This window comes from Lissotriton vulgaris, chromosome 5 (genome assembly GCF_964263255.1).
Source record: "Lissotriton vulgaris chromosome 5, aLisVul1.2, whole genome shotgun sequence".
NCBI lineage: Eukaryota > Metazoa > Chordata > Amphibia > Caudata > Salamandridae > Lissotriton > Lissotriton vulgaris.
In genome coordinates, this window is record NC_141693.1 from 1678327468 (window position 1) to 1678346385 (window position 18918).

General features: G+C 49.4%; 1 protein-coding gene across 2 annotated transcripts in view; it reads right to left on the bottom strand.

Moving 5' to 3' along the window:
* MAP3K3 (mitogen-activated protein kinase kinase kinase 3) overlaps positions 1-18918 on the bottom strand; it is a 1347292-nt gene that overhangs the window by 392205 nt on the left and 936169 nt on the right. For both annotated transcript variants that reach the window (XM_086923814.1, XM_086923815.1), the window contains exons 10-11: positions 17486-17575; positions 14359-14550 (exon numbers count right to left, since the gene is read on the bottom strand). In XM_086923814.1, coding sequence (XP_086779940.1) covers positions 14359-14550; positions 17486-17575 — 282 coding nt within the window. The remainder of the gene's footprint in view (positions 1-14358; positions 14551-17485; positions 17576-18918) is intronic.

Consider the following 18918-nt stretch of genomic DNA (forward strand, 5'->3'; position numbering starts at 1 on the left):
CATCTTGCCCCCACCACTGGATGGAGTTTCTCATCCGAGGAGTTATGTTGATGACGTCCTCGAATGAGCCTGTTATTTGCACCCACTGACGACTGAGTTCCTCCTATAAGGGTCTCATTCGCAGGCGACAGTTGGGGGTGAGAGGAATGCAGGACGAGATCATCCAGAGGAAAGACTTGAACTTGCGAACAGAAACGTACTTTCTTATTAGAAGTGTTGAGGCCATCCTGTGAATCTTCACCTGCCTTTCTTTTGATATGAACACTTGGGCGAGTCTTGTGTCCAACGTGGCTCCCAAGAAAGACTTCCTCAGTGATGGAGTCAGGTGAGACTTTTTGAAATTCACCGAAAAACCCAGGCTCTGGAATAGTGATAGACATCTCCGAACGTGAGTTTTTGCCAAGTCGATGGAACTGGCCTTGATAAGGCAGTCGTCCAAATATGAATAAATTTGAACTCCCTCCAATCTCAGGTGTGCGGCCACCGGGGCTAACATTATTGTGAAAACTCTGGGGGCTGAACGTAGTTCAAAGGGGAGTACTTTGAACTGGAAGTCCCTGCCAGCCACTCTGAACCGTAAGAACTTCCGGTTTGTGGGAAAAATGGGCACATGGAAGTATGCGTCCTGAAGGTCGAGTGTTGCCATGTGATCCCCTACTCGGAGAAACTGGAGGATTGCTTGAAGCGTCAACATTCTGAAAGATAATTTCTTTAGGTACTTGTTGAGGGAACGCAGGTCGAGGATGGGGCGCCATTCCCCCGACTTTTTGCGGATCAGGAAAAATCTTGAATAAAATCCTGTTCCCCTCTGATGTTGAGGTACCTTTTCTATTGCTCCTTTCCAAATCATTGAGTGTATTTGGGAAAACAGCTCTTTGAGATGAGCTGGAGGTGGTCCTTTTGGGGGAGAATTTGGAGGGGCTTTGACGAATTCGAGAATGTGACCTCTGGAAACCACGTCCAGGAGCCATCTGTCCGTGGTAATCTTGGACCAATTTGAGTAATATCGGGATATTCTTACTCCAATTTGCTTCAGGCTGGAACTAAGTGGTGGCAGGATGTGTTTCTCACTTGCTTTTGTTGTTGTCTCTTCCTCAATAAGAGGTTTTTCCTCTTGATTGAGAGTAATTATTTCTCCTTTGGCCATATGTTTGTTGACGATATGGCTGGTATCTTTGATTTCCCTGGGTGTTATTGTAGGAGCGTTGCTGTGAATAACCTCCTATGTTAGAGAAATTGCCTCTTCCTCTTGCGCCACGAAAGGAAGACTTTCGAAATTGGAGAGAGCCCAGCGACTGTGCTGTCCCTGTGTCTTTCTTTATGGCTTGTAATGCCTCGTCAACATGTTGTCCAAAAAGGAACTCCCCATTACAGGCCATGTCCATGATCTTTGTCTGGACCTCTAGACGAAAGGATGTAGCCTTTAACCAGCCTTGCCTCCGGAGAACAGCTGCTCCCACCAGCTGCCTGAAACCTGTGGCTGCCACGTCCACTGCAGCATCAATTATTTCAGATGAAACACTCTCTCCCTCTAGTAGGCTCTTTTTTGCTTCAGATCTATCAGGTTCTGCAAGCTTCTCGATGAAAGGCGATATGTCAGACCACATCTGCCTGTCATACCTTCCAAGTATTGCAAGTGAATTTGCGGCTCGGACCGTGGTTACCGCAATAGTTGACACCTTCTTCCCTATTGATTCAAGACGTCTACCGTCTTTATCAGAGGGAAGGTTCTGCAGATCTTACATTCCTTCGCCTCATGAGTCGGATACAGACAGTATATGCATTTTTTGTGAGGATCCTCCTTGAACAGCCTTAGCTTTCCACAGGAATCACAAGCCCTAAAAAGGGATTTAGAAATAGACATCCTTTGAAGGTTAAAAAACCAACCAAAGTAAGAAGAAACTGAGCAGAGCTCAGGGAGACTCCCTTCACACGACGTGCGGTAGAAAATCTGAGAGCCTGAGCCTCTGGGGAGAACATTCTGGTGGGTGCTGTCGCCTGATTGGCTGCAGTTTGGTCTATACAAAATGACTAGGATAGTCATGAGTGTGGGAGTTTTTGCTCCTGTAGCTGAGGGCTACTTTACTTCCTGGTTGGTTATTAACAAGGTTTTTTGGTTATTACAGGCATAATATTGCTTTTTTATATACCGCGGGACTCCCACTCCGACGACAGGGAATGATTCAGGCATGTGAATCTATGAAAGACACCCCAAATACTGGAGAATGCAAATTACACAATATAATGTGTACACATTCTGTGGTAGGGTTATTAATCCATTTCGTAATTAAAAAAAAGTTAATCAATGTTTTATTGTAATTGCAATGACATAGAGCTTCGTATACCTGATGAGCTGAAGCACAGTAGTGGATTCGCCCAAGTTATCGAGTCATTGGCGGAGTGGATCGGGAGGGATGTGTAGTTTGATGGCTTCCACTGGCCAAATGGAATAAAGGACAAAATATCCTTATACACACATGATGTCCTGCAGAACTGGCCGCCCTCTCCAATGAGTAATGTACAACTTCGAGATCTATGCACACTAAACTGGAATAAGTGCACTTCCCTTTAAATATTAGGCCCTCTGCCGCAATAACAACCTCTGCCTGCTACGCTATTAGTGGAAACAATGTGCTTTTAATAAAGAATATTCACAATTAATAAATGTGCTTTTAATAAAGAAAAATTATACAATAATATAATGTTCATATTGTGTTTAATAATGAAGTGTATTAAGTTATTGTGAGCTTGGCCTAGTTTTGTTTTCAAACTACACATTTGTTATGAGTGTGAGGCACAATGCTTGACATTAACTTGTCTTCTCTCCCCTCTCTGCCTATGTACCAAAGGGCTCAAATATGACCTTCATTTCTTAATAAATTGTACGAAATGTAGTTAGCTCTACCATCTTGTCTAGTCACATTCTTAAAATATATTCTTTCTTGTTCATGATGTTTCTAGAGAGAACAGATTAACAACGGTATACAGATGAAGGACACTTGCTTAGGTGGAATAGAGGTGCTGTTTATATTTTCAATGTGGTATTGTATAATTGTTTTCCCTTGATATCATAATACAGCTTTAGACTAGATGCAGAGTAGCAGTCACTTTACCATGTGATGTGTTTTCTATTTTACTACTGTGTTAAGTGATGTAACTCTTGACCGAACCACAGTGACTGTAAGATTTTTCTGCCTGAAATTGTATAAAAAGTCACCATTTGGGAGGTGAGCCATGTCTTCTCACGATCTAGCAAAGAGATAGATTCCATGCAATTCTGTTTATCCAACTGCACTTATAATACTTTAAACTTATTTGCTGCTATTTATTGAGCAGTTCTAACAACAAATGCTCCTTGACACATTTGTTACTTTTGGATAGATCATACTGGCAATTGAAAAGATTAGGGAGAAGTTCCATTGCCAATAATTTTTTAGATTTATTTGCAGTAACATTTTGACTGGATTGACTAACTATAATATTTTTTACTTTCTGTATTGATTTTTAAAATGTAAATAAGCCTTCATTGTTTGTGCTTTAAACCTGGTCTTGTATGGATTTCCCTACCTGGTTCCTCTGGATCAAATGACATTGTGTTTAGGGCTCGTGTCTTTAAAGACTTGAACAGAACCCTGATCCACCAATCAGGCCTTTCGACCTGAACATTACCCCCTACAACAACGTGCCCCGAAGGACCATTTCCATGATGTGTAGAACAGTGCTGTACACAATGGTCACACTTTTACGATTATTGTACGTGTTACAGAATTACCCATTTGTTCTCCTGACGACGTTCTTCATTGAATTAGCCATTAAGCACAAAATTCTTATGGACGGGAAAGCTTCCCAGGTTCTCATTTCAAAAATGTTCTCTGTCAGTATATGAGAGTAGTCTGGGGGTGTCGACCTTAGACTCTAATACTGGGGAGCCCAGATGGTCCCAATAGAGGACTAGCTGTTTGAGAACAGGCAGGATTCAGCAACTGCTATACAGTGGCCTACACCATTTGGCCCTTACACAGCTAACAAGAGTCCAGGTACCCTGCTATTGTGATGCCCTGTAGCATATTAAATGGTTAAACAAACTGACTAGCCTGACCCCACTAGGGGATGGAAACTGGTTAGCACAGGTGTTGCAGTTGTTCAGGTTCAAGCCAAGGGATCTCCTAAGAAACTAGTACAAAGAAGTCTAATAATGCACAACAGCATAAACAAGCATTTACAATGCAATGGTCTCGGCATTATTAAAGGTAGAGCTATTGGCCTTGCTCAAGACTTTTTTTTTTATCATAAATAAATGGCATTGTCAATTACATTGCCAATAGCTTAATCGCTCGCAAATGCATGACCTATTGCATTTACGCCCACACAGAGCCAGACACACAAAGCCACCCACACACACACACAGCCACCCAGACAGAGCCACCCACACAGTCATTCACATAGAGCCACCCACACAGAGCCCCTCTCACAGTTACCCACACATAGAGCCACCTACAAAAAAAGCTATCCACACAGAGCTACACACACACACACACACAGAGCGCTACGCGCTACACACACACACACAGAGCGCTACACACAGACACACAGAGCGCTACACACACACACAGAGCGCTACACACACACACACAGACAGAGCGCCACACACACACAGACAGAGCGCCACACAGACTACACACACACAGACAGAGCGCCACACACACACACACAGACAGAGCGCCACACACACACACACAGACAGAGCGCCACACACACACACAGAGCGCCACACACACACACAGAGCGCCACACACACACAGAGCGCCACCCAGCCCACACAGCCCACACAGCCCACACAGCTCTCACAGCCCACACAGCTCTCACAGCCCACACAGCTCTCACAGCCCACACAGCCCTCACAGCTCCCACAGCTCTCACAGCCTACACAGCTCCCACAGCTCTCACAGCCCACACAGCTCTCACAGCCCACACAGCTCTCAAAGTACAACAGTCGTAAATGTAAAGAAACTGGCATAGAACCCAAATGCTGTATTTCACGCCTCAAAAGCAACACAGGTTCCAAGAACTCATGCTCAGTTTTTGGGAGATTTAAGAAAGCGTGGAACGCTCACTACAAAAGCAACCAGGCCCATTGTCGAGCAATATTCATTTTCTACAGGGAGATCTAAAGCAGAAACGGCATGCCACTGCGCTCTCACCAACTCCACTCCCGGTGGTCACGACGCCCTTAAGGAAATATGGCAATGTCGGGTGCGGGAGTGCGCCCTCACTTTCTCTCACCCGGTACACAGTCTCTTTCCCCACCGTGTGCACTCACTGCTTTGACTTTCTCACACCTAGTATAATGTCCCTTTCACTTACCCAGTAAAGCCTCTGCCTCATTCACTGCACTGCCTCTTTCTCTCGCTCTGCGCACTGTCTAACCACCCCGTCTCTACCTTCACCGAGTGCACCGCCCCTTTTACTCACCCCTCCAAAATGATTCTGTAGGCTGAGCACATACCTGCGCAGGTGCCAAAACTGAGTCTCATCAAACTCATCACCTCAAAATTTGCAGGACTGTAGCGCCAACAGCAACATTTTTAGTCACAGAATGCGATTTGTTCGAGTTTTAGGACTTCAGATCTATTGTTTCAACCAGTTTAATTCCCTGGGAGGAGAAATGGTTGGAGCACCAACTCTGAAGCCACGCACACGGTTGCCGGGCCACGCTGTGCTCTTAAAAGTACGTGTGAACGCCTGAAGCGCTCTTGCTGTCGCACTGGCATCCGACACCGAGCACAAGACAAACTGATGGGCACAGACCACCCATGAAACGTGCAACAACATTTAACAACAATCGCTATGAGCTCAAGTCGGAACTGAAAATTTCCCTCAAACGCGCGTTTAATTGTTGAGTCACGATTCCAAAATGCAAACGTGGAAAGAGCTGGCAGAACACCCGCAGCATTACATATACACACACATACATACATACAGGTAGAGCGGGCGAGGGAGGGCGGCCGGAGCCTCGGCGAAGAGAGACCGGCTAACGGGGGAAAGACAGCGCGGGGAGAGCACAAGTGGAGCTGGGGGAGAAGGGTGGCTGAGGAGGGGAACTGCGCAGGCTGGGAGAAAGAAAGGGGAGAGAGAACAGCCGGCAGGCAGGAAACAAAATGGCGAATTTTGAATTGGATAAAGTGCTACTCTGACGCTGCAGCTCAGGACAAACAAGACGACCCTCACCGGCAGACGAGAAAAAAAAATGGCGGCCGCAAGCTTCCGAAATGTTCGGATTCGGGGGCGTGTTTGGCTGTTCTGAATGACGGATGACGTCACCATCGAAAGAACAGCAAAACTTATGCCCCCGAATCCGAAAGAGAAGGGGCTTGTTTGGAGTGACTCCCTTCTCCTCCAATGGCTGGCCTCCGTTTAGGAAGCCAGCCAATGGAAGAGAATGGAGGAGAGAGGCGGGTTCAAGCCCCCTTACTCAAAGTCATAGAATCTCCGACTTCCGGCTGGCAAGCCAGCCGCCGGTCCGAGACCTAAAAAACGGTTTATCAATAGAGGAGCTATGCTAACAAACATCTGAGAATTTAAGGACCGTGGCTTTTTAATCAGTGTGAATGTTAACAGTCTCAATTATATTTTCTGTGTTGAGCAATCACATAGTGGTAAAGATGCAGTGGTATGCAGCTTTGCAGGAGAAATCCTTTGTTATCTGCTAGTATTCATATTGTGGTATACGCAATACAATTAATTAATTAAAAAAAATTCTTAAGAAAATGTGTCGGACATTCACTGCAAACTCAACAATGGAAATATTAAAAGCCACACATCTTTTGCATGGTTGTTGTATTGAACCATTCTCTTTTCATTTTTGCATTCCATTAGAATACAGTTTTTCATTTTTTTTTTTTTTTTTTAAATATATCTTTTATTCAGTGCAAAGGAAAAAAATCAAGCATATGTCATACAGAGTCTTGATGTACTAAGGTTCAGTAGTTAAAGAAATGCATACATAGATCGTGGAGCAGTTCGTAAAGTACATTGCAGCAGTGCGCAGATAAAATCAACATTTAAACATTGCGTGATCATGCTGTCTCTGTTGTTGTAGCTCGTTTTGTGAACAAAATCAATAAAAGCATAAGGGGAAAAGGATATCGAACTTGGGGTCATGTGGGGTTTGGTGTGACGGGCAGCGGGAACTGCAGTGGGGGGGGGGCAAGGAAGGAGGGGGGGGTCCAGTGGTAGTGCGGTTCGTGTCTGCTCTGGCAAATCCGGGAGCTATAATGGCGATGCTGGAGGGTGGCCGCGGTTGTGGCGTGCTGGTGGGGTAGGGGGGGGAAAGAGGGGGAGTCTAGGTGTCAGGTGTGTGGGCGTTATGCCTGTTGTCCGCTGCGTCTCGAGCGTGGTGGTCATCTCTGTGTTCCCCGTCCGGGGGTGTCTGCCTCTCTGGAGTCTCTGGCGTCTGGAGCCCACTATGGAAGGAGCGGAGCATGTCGTCCCAGAGTGTCGCTATGGGGTATTTACGCAGTCCCGCCGTCTCCTCATTATGTAGGGATATACTCTCCGCTTTCGCCCAGTTGTCTAGTGAAGCGTGCCAGTGTTCCATCGCAGGTGGTGCCGCCCGCTTCCAGTGCTTTGTGATGAGTCTTTTTGCCGTAATGAGGCCAAGATCCCAGAAGCGGGAAGGTACCTTGTTTAGTTTGGTCCTATGGAAGAGGCCCAGCAGGCATGCTTCCCACGAGAATGGGATCTGCATCGCCGTACAGTGCTTCAGCAGAGTTAGTATCGACTGCCAGTATGTTTGAAGCTGGGGACATTGCCACAGCATATGGAGGAGGTCTGCTCCCTCCGTGTCACATCTCGGGCATTTGGCCTCTGTGCCCGGGAAATATGAGTTTATCTTGTCCGGGGATAGATATGCACGGTGTAGGACATAAAATTGGATCTGTGTGAAGCGTGCATTACGGGGAATGTTGCGGGGACCAGAAAGTATCACCGCCCATTCCTTGTCTGTCCATGCCTTCCCTCTGTCTGCCGCCCATTTATCCCGTAGGGGTTGCAATGTGATTTGTGTGTGCGAGAGCAGCGCCTGTGTCAGCCAGTGCACCACATGCGTCCCGTTGCCCATCACGTGCATGCACTGGATTAGCTGGTGCGTGGGCGGTTCGTCAGCGATGGTCCCCCATTTCTGCGAGAGCGTCCTCAGTATTGAGGCATGTTGCAGGAATTGTCCCGCAGGTAGCCCCGTGTCAGCAGCCAGCGTCTCGAAGGAGAGTAAAGCGCCATCTGCGTACAAATCCGTCATTGTTTCTATGCCTGCGCGTGTCCACTGTTCCAGTGCCGCCTCCGTCAAGACTGACGTGGCCTTGGGGGTACCCAGGAGTGGCAACGCTGGCGCGTATGGTAAGGTGGTTCTAGTGAGACGTAAACATCTATCATAGCATTTCGTGGCCACAGCTACATGCAGTTGCGAGTGTTTCCTAGGGCTCGTCAGCGGGTGGAATAGGGTAAGTATCTGCAGTGGGGAGAGGATGTCTGTGGCCGTAGCCGTGTCCTCGAGATTCCTGCCCGAGATCCAGGCCACCGCCCATTGCACCTGTGCGGCAAGATAATAGAGCTCCAGGTTCGGGACTGCCATGCCGCCTTCAGTGACCGGGTTGTATAGTTTCGTCAGTGCTACCCTTGGTCTGCCTGTGTTCCAGATCAGATCTCTGAGCATGGACTCCAGTTCCCTGAATATACGGACAGGGATGTATAGTGGGAGGTTGGCAAAATAGTACAGGAGCCTGGGGAGTATTATCATTTTCGTTAAGGTCACTCTGCTTGGCACATTGATGGGGAGGGTTTTCCAGAAGGCGATCTGTGTTCTGACAGACGTTATGGCCCGTGTCAGATTGCCATCCAAAATGTCTGGGGGGGTCCTATACACGTGTATACCCAGGTACTTGAACGTGGTTTGATACCATGGTAGTCGTTCATTATTGATGTAAAGTACAGGGTCCGGGTCGTCAGGAGTGAACGAGTATGCCCCCGATTTGGCCCAGTTGACTTTAAGGCCTGACATTAATTCGAACGTGCGGAAAATGTCCGACAGTTCCAGCGGCACATTATCTAGGTCTTTGATGTACAGAAGCAAATCGTCCGCATATAGCGACACGACATGTGTGCCGTCAGCTAGCGGGATGCCCCAACGTGCTCCACTGATGCGCAGTCGTTCAGCCAGGGACTCGTTCGCCAGGGAAAATAATAATGGGGATAGTGGGCAGCCTTGTCTGGTGCCTCTTCTGACAGTGATGGACTCGGATATCAGTTTCCCAGTGTGCACTCTAACCTCAGGCTTCCCATATAGCAAGCCCACCAGTTCTATAAAGTCATCACCCAGGTCAAACTTACGCAGCACTGCCACTAGATAGGGCCATTCGACGGAGTCGAACGCCTTCTCCAGGTCCAGCACTAGGCAACCCGATCTCGGCCACATCTGGACTGCATACTCCTGTACTCTGAACAGCCTCCGAATATTGTGGGAGGTGCATCTCGTTGGGACAAACCCATTTTGGTCTTTGTGTACTAGGGCCGGCACCAGGGCCGCCAGTCTGCGGGCCAGTGTTGATGCCAGGATCTTGTAGTCCGTGTTGAGTAGGGCTAGCGGTCTGTATGACCCGAGGAGTGTCTCTTCCCTACATGGTTTGAGAAGCGATACCAACATTGCTTCGTTCATGGATGCTGGTAAGGATGAGCAGTCTAGAGCTGCCGAATATGTTCTGAGCAGTTCAGGGATGAGGATGTCTGAGTAAGCTTTGTAATATTCTGCGGGCAGCCCGTCCGGGCCAGGGGTTTTCCCATTTGAGAGGGCAAATATGGCATCACGCAGTTCTTCCGCCACCAACGGCGATCCAAGATCGTCTCGTTGGTTGTCAGTTGGGGTGGGGAGCATGATTTCCTCTAGGTATGCTTGGATGTCTGGTTGTGGGTTGCCCATTTGTGACCGGTATAATGTCTTATAGTGTGTCACGAAGGCAGCATGTATGTCCGCCTGGGTGTACACCACTGTGTCTGCGGTCGGGCTTATGGCCGTCACTGGGGTAGAGCGATCTTCTCGTCGTATCAGCCAGGCCAACAGTTTGCCTGGCTTGTCGCCGTAGCGGTGTGTGCGTGCCGAGTGTGCAGTGAAGTTGACCTGTTTCAGTCTGCCTATCAGTCTGTCGTGTTCCGTCCTCGCCTCGAGCAGCCCTACGCTATCCCCTCCTGCCGCTTCCTGCTCTTTTTGCAGCAAATCCCCTTCCAACCGCTTCAGGTCTGCCTCCAGCTGTCGGCGGGTGTGTGCCTGGGTGCCGATGCATAGCCCCCTTAGTACTACTTTGAACGCGTCCCACTCTAGCTGGGGTGTGGAAGCAGTGTTGTTGTTATCTTCGAAGTGCTGTGCTGTTTGCGCCCCTATCGAGGTTCTAAATGCGCCGTCAAGCAAAAGGTCTGGTTGTAGTCTCCAGGTGGGGATTGGTGGTCTCGGTTGTTCCCAGGCAATTGTCATGAGGTGTGGATTATGGTCCGAATGTGTGCGGCCCAAGTATTGTGTGTCTCTGATCGCCGGCAGCAGATCTCTAGAGACCATGTACCTATCTAGGCGTACATGTAAGTCATGTGCCCCTGAGTGGAAGGAGTAGGTCCTGGTGTCCTGGCGTCCTGCAGGTCCCATTGCACGGACCAGTCCAGGAGGGCTCGCGCTGCGTGATGAGCAGGGGAATTGGGCAGTGGAGGACGGGAGCGATCCAGTGAAGGGTCCAGTGTGCAATTATAGTCCCCGCCCAGTACCCACTGTATGCCATGCCATGGTGCCATGGTGTTGGATAGCTGTGCTAAGAAATCCTGTGTCCCCGTATTGGGTGCATAGATGGAGGCTAACACTATTGGGTTCCCGTCAATCCTGCCTCGGACTGCTACAGGCCTCCCCCCAGGGTCCACCAAGGTGTCCTGTGCTATCCATGGGGTGCCCGGGCGTATCCACACCAGTGCCCCCCTAGCATAGGAGGAGTGATGTGTGGCATAAAGGTGACCTCTCCATCTGCGGCGTAAAGTGGTGACTTCTGTTTCGCAGAGGTGCGTTTCCTGTAAGAGGGCAATTTGCACGTTGTGGCGTTTGAGGTATGAGTATATTTGGTACCGCCTGGACGGTGTGTGCATCCCTCTCACATTCCATGTACATATATTGATCACAGACATTGCATTATATTAACGGTCTCCCCAGAGCGGCCTCCCCGCCCCACCTCCAGCCCGCCCACTGTTTGTAAGGAATATTGACTGTCCCGCACGCCATTGCAATACTGTAAAGGGGGAAAATAGGCAATTAACATGGCCAATAAAACAGTTAGCCAATGAAGAACGCAAACATGCGAAATACCAAAAGGTCGGTGGGCAAACGTGCTCCCGTCCATGCTCTCTAGGAGAGTAACAAAGTCTAGTTCAGTTCTGGGGGCAGCTGTGCAGTGCTAGCAGCAGCGGCTGGTTAAGTGTTTTTAGAGTCATCATATAGGGGTCGCTCCCCTTCCCGGGGGGTGTATGGAAGCCTAAGCCGGCCTCAATCTCAAGAGTCATGGATACAAAATAGACTTTTAATGCCATACATTACGTGTCTTGATCAGCGTGCGGCAGGGCAGGTGGCCGCAGGAGTAGGGGGTCGGCTGGTCAGTGTCCGTTGGAGCATCATCAGGGCCAACTGTAGATCACAGTTTTCCAGGGGTCTCGCCGGGTCGGGTTGGCCCAGACTGGATCCGCTATCTCCTCGCTGATGGCCTTTCGAGCGCTCGTGTGGGATGCACGGTGAATATGTCCTAGGAGCCAGTTAGCTGATGTAGTCTGATGTTTGGGGTGTGACGTCCGGTCCAGGATCCGTCACAGGAGAGTCCGACATTCCATATATTGCTTCGTCGTCGCTTGGGGGGTCTTGTGTACCGTTGCCAGTTGGTTCGCTGGGCGCTGGGGAGAGACTGAGTTCCCGCACAAGTCGTAGGGCTTCTTGTTTTTCTTGCTGTGTAGCGTCCGCAGGGGGAGGCGTCTTCTGTGGCCTGTTTGCGTGTTCCTGCGCCCGTTGCCTTGGCCGGCGCCGTCTCTTGTTCCCGCCAAGTTGGCGTCCGCTTGTGCGGTCCGTCGGTGTTCTGGGGGCCGAGTCTGTGCCGCTGTCCAGCCATGCCTCCACTTCGGCTGGATCTGTAAAGAAATGGGTTCTCTCTCCGGCTATCACTCTTAGTTTCGCAGGGAATAGCAAGGAGTACTGGAGGCCCTGTTGGCGTAGGCGCTTTTTCGCCGCTAAGAAGGATTGTCTCTGCCTCTGTACTTGGATGGTGTAGTCCGGGAAGAACATTACCTTGGTGTTTTCGATTCTCACATCATCAAGTTTGCGCGCTTCTCTCAGTATGGTGTCTCTGTCCCTGTAATTTAGAATGCGGAGAAGCATGGGTCTTGGATTGGAGCCTGTCGCCAAGGGTTTGGTCGGGACTCTGTGGGCGCGTTCCACCACGAAGTGAGGCGAGAGTGCGCCCTCAGGCAGGATGGACGTCAGCCATCTTTCCATGTGTTCCTCCGGCTTTCTCCCTTCCCATTTTTCCGGAACGCCGACCAGGCGTACATTATTTCTTCGCGCCCTGCCTTCCGCGTCCTCGGCCCTGTCTTCTAGGAACTCCACTCGGTTCAGCAAGTCCTGTATGTGGGTATGTGTCTGGCTGGCTTGGGGTTGGAGTTCTTTCACAGTTCCCTCCAGTGACGTGGTGCGGTCAGCAAGTTTTTTGTGGTCTGCGCGGAGGTGCGTGAGGTCTATGGCCACACTGTCGATCTTGGTGGCCAGGGAGGGGCGTGTGAGCTGGATAGATTCTTCCAGCCGTTCCATGGCTGCAAGCATGGTGTCGAGTTTTGCTGCTGTTTGGTCCTGGTCAGCGGTTTTGCCGGATTTGTCCATTTTGCCCTTGGTTATTGCGCCCCCAGTGCCGGTCCATGCCCTGGTCCCGCCAGACATCGGTGCTTGAAGTGATATTTGGCGCCCTCGAAGAGGCCCACGATGGAAAGGTGTCGAGTGGGTAGGCCGGTCCGCCAGGGGGGGGCTAGGAGTCGGTGCGGGGTGTTCCGAGTGAAGACCGCCGCGGTCAGCCAGCGGGGTGTGTGCTCAGACACGGGGCGTCGGATGTTGGGGGCAGGGTGGGCAGACACTCCTGCCGGCCCGCTCCTAGGTGCTCTCTGTGTTCTGGCCGGGTCAGCCGTTAGTGGTATGAGCCACGGTGTGTCTCTCCCCGCAAGCGCTTCTGGCTGAGGGGGTGCAGCGTGTCTTTCAGTTGCGGTCCAGGCCTGTCCAGTCCGGCCGTTGGCGAGAGCAGTGAGCAGCCGACGTCCGGTGGGAGCCTGGCGAGCGTCTCTGACTGGCTCCGCTCGTGTGGCAGCTGCTCGGCGTCCAACTTCTCTCGGGGCGCAGGCAGTGCAGGTCGTCGTTCCCCCTGGCCGGGTTCAGTATATTTGGGCGTCCCTATTCCCACAGTATGTGCCTGGGGTAGTGCCGGTGAGTTGCGGGCTATGCTGCGGTGAGGAGCCAGGACTCTGTGCGCATTCGTGGGCACTGCCGGCGACCAGGGTCTCGTGTGCTGTGGCTTGTGCGTCCACCGGTGAGTGCCGTGTTGCATGCCCCAACCTCCTCTGTCCATCAGTTCCCCAGGTGCCCAAGGCCCAGCCGCTCACCTCTCCTCTCCTCTGTGTGCTTGGGTTTACGCGGCGCCTGTCGCAGGGGAGACGCGCCCAGGCCTAGCGGCCACCGCCAGCTCCAGGGCACTCCCGCCAATCCGCTCCAGTAGGTGCGTGAGGCGTCCGGCCGTGTTGGTGCGGTCGCCTCACCTCAGTGCCTCTTCGTCGTAGGGGGCGGACGGCCTCCGGTGCGCCGGTGTGTGGTCCGTTTGTGTTTAGTGTGGGCCACGTTTTCGGGCCTACCGCTTCTTCCGGATCCCCGGTGTTTCCTGGGTCCGCGCCGGGACTGGAGGCAACGTTCCCGGCCGCGGGCGGCCGGCACCTCTCGGTGCGGTGTTACAGGCCCGATCCGCGCCAAAATTGGACAGGCGCCGCGTCGGAGCCAGCGGGGCACTCGCCAATGGTTTGCTGCAGGCTTTGTGGAGAATATTCCCGGATAACAGCGCCGGGAAGGGGAGCTCGGCACGGAGCTCTACCCACAGGCGACCATTTGCTTCGCGTGCTAAGCCACGCCCCCCAGAATACAGTTTTTCATATCTCTGATATGCCCCTTTTTAAAAGAGAATGGAAATATTTTCAAATGGGCGCACTTGGAAGGATTCAACATACTAGTGGACAATTTAGAAGTGTTATCACAATTCTTGCACTTACATTTGGTTGAAACATTTCTTTCATGTACTATCAGTGTGTTCTCACTGTCTGCATTACGCAGTCCTCCTCGGCTGTCTAGGTACTGCATAGTCAAGGCCAGGTTCTCTCCATTTGTGCTCCAAGATCGACTGGACGGGACCAGTGTGAATAAGTTTCCTTGATGACGCCGGATCCGAGGAAACGTTCGTCGTCCTGAAAAGTAACAGCAGTGAGCAGAAAAGTTCATATAATTAGACAAAAACAGCTAAACTCACATGGTATAATCTTTTACAATAACTGGTGGTTGAAACACTTCTAAATGACTTTAAACTCTGCATATAATGCAATATTAAGATTCACATACAAAACTTGGAAACTTAAAACAACATAATTGATGAAAACCCACGTCTGATTGCAGGTTAAACTAACATGCAAACCATATTCATACAAATAATATGGTGTCCTCTGAAGTGATGTTGGAAGCTAAAGAAAATCAAATGGTCCAAACCCCATTACATTTCCATGATTACATTGCTTCCCTTCAGAACGAATGCATAAGATAGAACTTGATTTTGATAATGCACAGAATTCTCTGGCAGCTTTTTTGCCGAGATTTACACCAGAATAAAAAAAGCCCAGGAGGTAGCCGTGGAAATTCTTGGCAGTTAAAGCACACCTTTTACCTAGAGATTCGGAAATAACGTAAATGTAAACTAAGAGTCTCACAGAACATTTTCCCACTCAGCAGTGTGACAAAGAGGACTTACTAGAGTAAAGATGCTCAAAGGTGGGATAAAACCATTCATTGCTATTATAAAATTACTGCCGTATTAGAGGTTAGTGAACAAAAAATGAAAAAACATTACAGGAGAGAGTAAATCGGCTATTAGACAAACAACAACTATGAGGATAAAATTATTGACAAAATCAATACAATAGAGACGCAGTGCTGGGGCATCAAGGGAAACACCTTCAGTAACGTTCTCTCTAGTGGATACTGTATCTAACCCCAGATTCCTTACCTTGTGAATATTCCCCCAGGTGTCGGACTGGCTTGCAGTAGTCCTGCCAGCCAGTAGGTGGTGGCATGCAGCACCAACGTTATTTTGTTCTGGAAGTGATGAGTGAGGCAGCATACAAACACCACCCAGGTCGACTGATTTCAGCTACTGTTGAATGCTTTTCGGCACTCTGGGGCACAACGCCCATCAGCAAATTCGCTTTAGCAGCGTGTAGATCTCTGGTTTGAAACTGTTATATCTGAAAGAGAGACCATTGCATAGAACAGGCATGGCAGTGAGGAATCTCAGGTTAGAGTATCCACCATAAAAAGCATTACAGAAGGTATGGAACTTTTTCTTCTGATGGATACTTCTAACCATAGAGGCCTCACCTTGTGAATAGATATTGAAATCATACCTCCCCTAGTGGTGGGTCTGTGGAATGACTCAGACAAAAATGTCCAGCACAACTGAACAGGCAAAATGCCCATCACTACAGACTTGTCAAGACAGTAGTCCTTTGTGAACGTCTATACGGATTCCCACTTAGTAGCCTGACAGATATCCGGGGCAGGTAAGCTGCGTGCCAATGCACTAGTAAAAGCATTTGCTTACCTGAATACAGTATGGCTAACGGTCAGAGGGGAAGCGAAGGCCATCCTTCAGCTCAGGTTCTGCTTGCTACCCCACCAATCCACTTCAGCCACAGCGCTGTCGGAGATCACAATGGAGTCCGACAGGTCGCCCCATACTCTAGCCACTGGCTCTGGAGGCCCCAATGGAGGGTCCTCATGGGCCAACATGCATATGTGACTATGAGAATTCAGGAAGCCAGCAGACCTGGGAGTTTTAGGACTCTCACAACAGGGACTTGCCACATGCAGGGGTGAAAGGGCTTCTCAGGAGCTCCATCCTCATACAAATGTAAGGGATCAGAGTTGAAACCAAATAACTGGTACCTCTCCCTGTAATTCTCTTACTCAAGCAACATTTGAGCTCCCTCCCAGATCTCTGTTGGTGAGTTTTGCTGGTGGAGAAAGAGGAGCAGGTGGTGTCTCCCTCACTTCTGCTTGCGGCTCCAGTGGAAATTCGCATTGGTAGCTCTTGGGCCGGCGGCAGCACCGAATGAGCTAATGTAAATTTGGCCACTAGGGCGAAGGCCCCGAGTGCCAAACTAGCCACTCACCTGTCTTTCCCTGGTTCTTCTTCTACGACGCTCGAACCCCTGTCTCCTCAGTTGCTCCCCAAACAGCAGAGTTTTTATTAATTACTCTGAAGTCTGAAGGAAATTAAGTAAAATAATCTACCCTATGGCATCAAACTGCATCACACATAAGCTACATACACAGACAAAATAAACATGTAAATCCGCTCTCAACAGGTAAAAAGGCAAAACTGCTTTTATATCGATAAAAAAAGGTTTAGAAAACTGCACCACGGTCTCTAAGGGATATATAAGGTAGGAACTGATGATCAAAGGAAGGGTTGCAAAGCTGTGCTGTTTGCAGACTGACTGCTTTGAGACCAAACATTAATTTGTGTTGCAACTGATTTCCTGCTCTAATACATATGAGGTCGTATTCGACTCTGTGAATGACTGTGAAAGAAGTGATGGAGGCTTGTATAAAGTAACAGAAATACATTCATGCATCCGCATTTTTTGAAGCAGCTCCCTTAAACAAGAGATGCATTAAAAAATAAAGATGCTATTCAAAGAATCACACTGAGGTGAGTACACCACGGTCTTCTGAATTTTCTCTCCAGTGCCGTTAGCCACTATTCACAAGGTGGAAGGCATCCCTGGGGCAATGCTTCTACTGTGCGAATGTTTTTCCATCCACCTCTTTTATGGTTTGCAACTGCAATAGAAAAGCTTTGATACATTGCCTAATACGTTACTAAGGACACAGGGATGCCCACTGCATGCACTTCTCAGCAATTCTTGACAGGGAGCAAAGTATCATTTGCGAGCTGCAAGGTGCATTTTAAATATTGCATCCTGCATTTTTGCATTCGTAAACCCTTTTATTTTGTGAACTATTGACTCTACAACTGCAAAAAAATGATTTATAGATCGAGCGCCTCCTGGAGTCTTCTTAAAACAAGTCTTAATTACAGCGAAGGAAACAAAATGCTCAGACACTCACCATCACTATAATCTTTGTGTTGCACAGCGAGGTGGAAGCGTCGAGGGTACGTCCCACCTTTCTCTTTCTCGTAGATTTGATTCTCATGATCTGCAGGGATAGAAGGACAAGTAAGTAAGGGGCACTTCTTTAATAGAAACTCAGCTTCATCATCCTGAAATCAGACAAAAAGACGCACTGTGTCAGAGACTAATAACGCAAATTGGTTTCATACAAGCATATTTATGGACCGCAGGAAACATAACAACAAACATTATAACAGGCAGATTTTCGACTGTGGCAGTCTACAGTCTGAGCACAGCAGCTGCCTCTTTTTATAAACGTGCACGCAACTGCTCACAGATGGGCTCACCAGGTTGACATTTGTGTGCGTCGGAAGACGAAAACACGGCAAGTAACGGCTCTACAAAGTGAAAACAGGCTGAATTTAAAGCACAATGCTTACCTGATCAAAAGTAAACCTGTTAGCATCTTGTAACACCTTGAGAGGTAAACAACAGTATGTGGACATTCTGTTGCATATAAGTCACTGCAGCACAGGCCCAGCTCCAGGAATTTTAATTTGGGTGGGCCAAGAGTGCATTCGGGTGGGCCACTGCAGGCCTGATTTGTCACTTATATGTCTAGGCAGGCCTGCTTCAAGGCCCTCCTTTATCTCTCCTTAGTTTTACAAGGGCCTGTAAAACGCATCCTTTTCTTTCCAAATCACTTTCTGAATTTTATCACTCTCAAAAGTGTTTTTTCCGTGCAATGTCCCTTTGAGGAGAAGAGGAGGTTTGTAAGCTGGGAGTATCAGGCAAGTGACACTTCTCGGGCTCTCATGACCTCTACTTTGGATTACCTCTCTGTCCCCCTCCTCCAGTGCTCCTCATCGCTCCATATCCCCTTCCCCTCATGACCTCCTCCTCAGATTCTCTCACTAACACCCTCCACCAGTGCCCTTCATCTCTCCGTAGCCCCTCCCCCAATGACCTTCTTGGATTCCTTCACTGCTAACCTCCGTCACTGTACATCATCTCTCCGCAGCCCCTACTCCTCATGACCTCCTCCTCGGATTCCCTCACTGCCACCATCCCCCAGTGACCATCATCTCACCATAGCCCCTCCCCCAATGACCTCCTTCTCGGATTACCTCACTGCTACCCTCCGCCAGTGCCCCTCATATCTCCGTAGCCCCCACCCCTCATGACTTCCTCCTCGGACTCCCTCACTACTACTCTCTGCCAGTGCACCGCATCTCTTCGTAGCCCCTCCCCTCATGACCTCCTCTTCGGATTCCCTCAATGCCACCCTCCGCCAGTGCCCCTCATCTCTCCGTAGCCGCTCCCCCTCATTGCCTCCTCCTCGGAATCCCTCATTGCCACCCTCCTCCAGTGCCCCAAATCTCTCCGTAGCCCCACCCCAATGACCTCCTCCTCAGATACCCTCTCTTC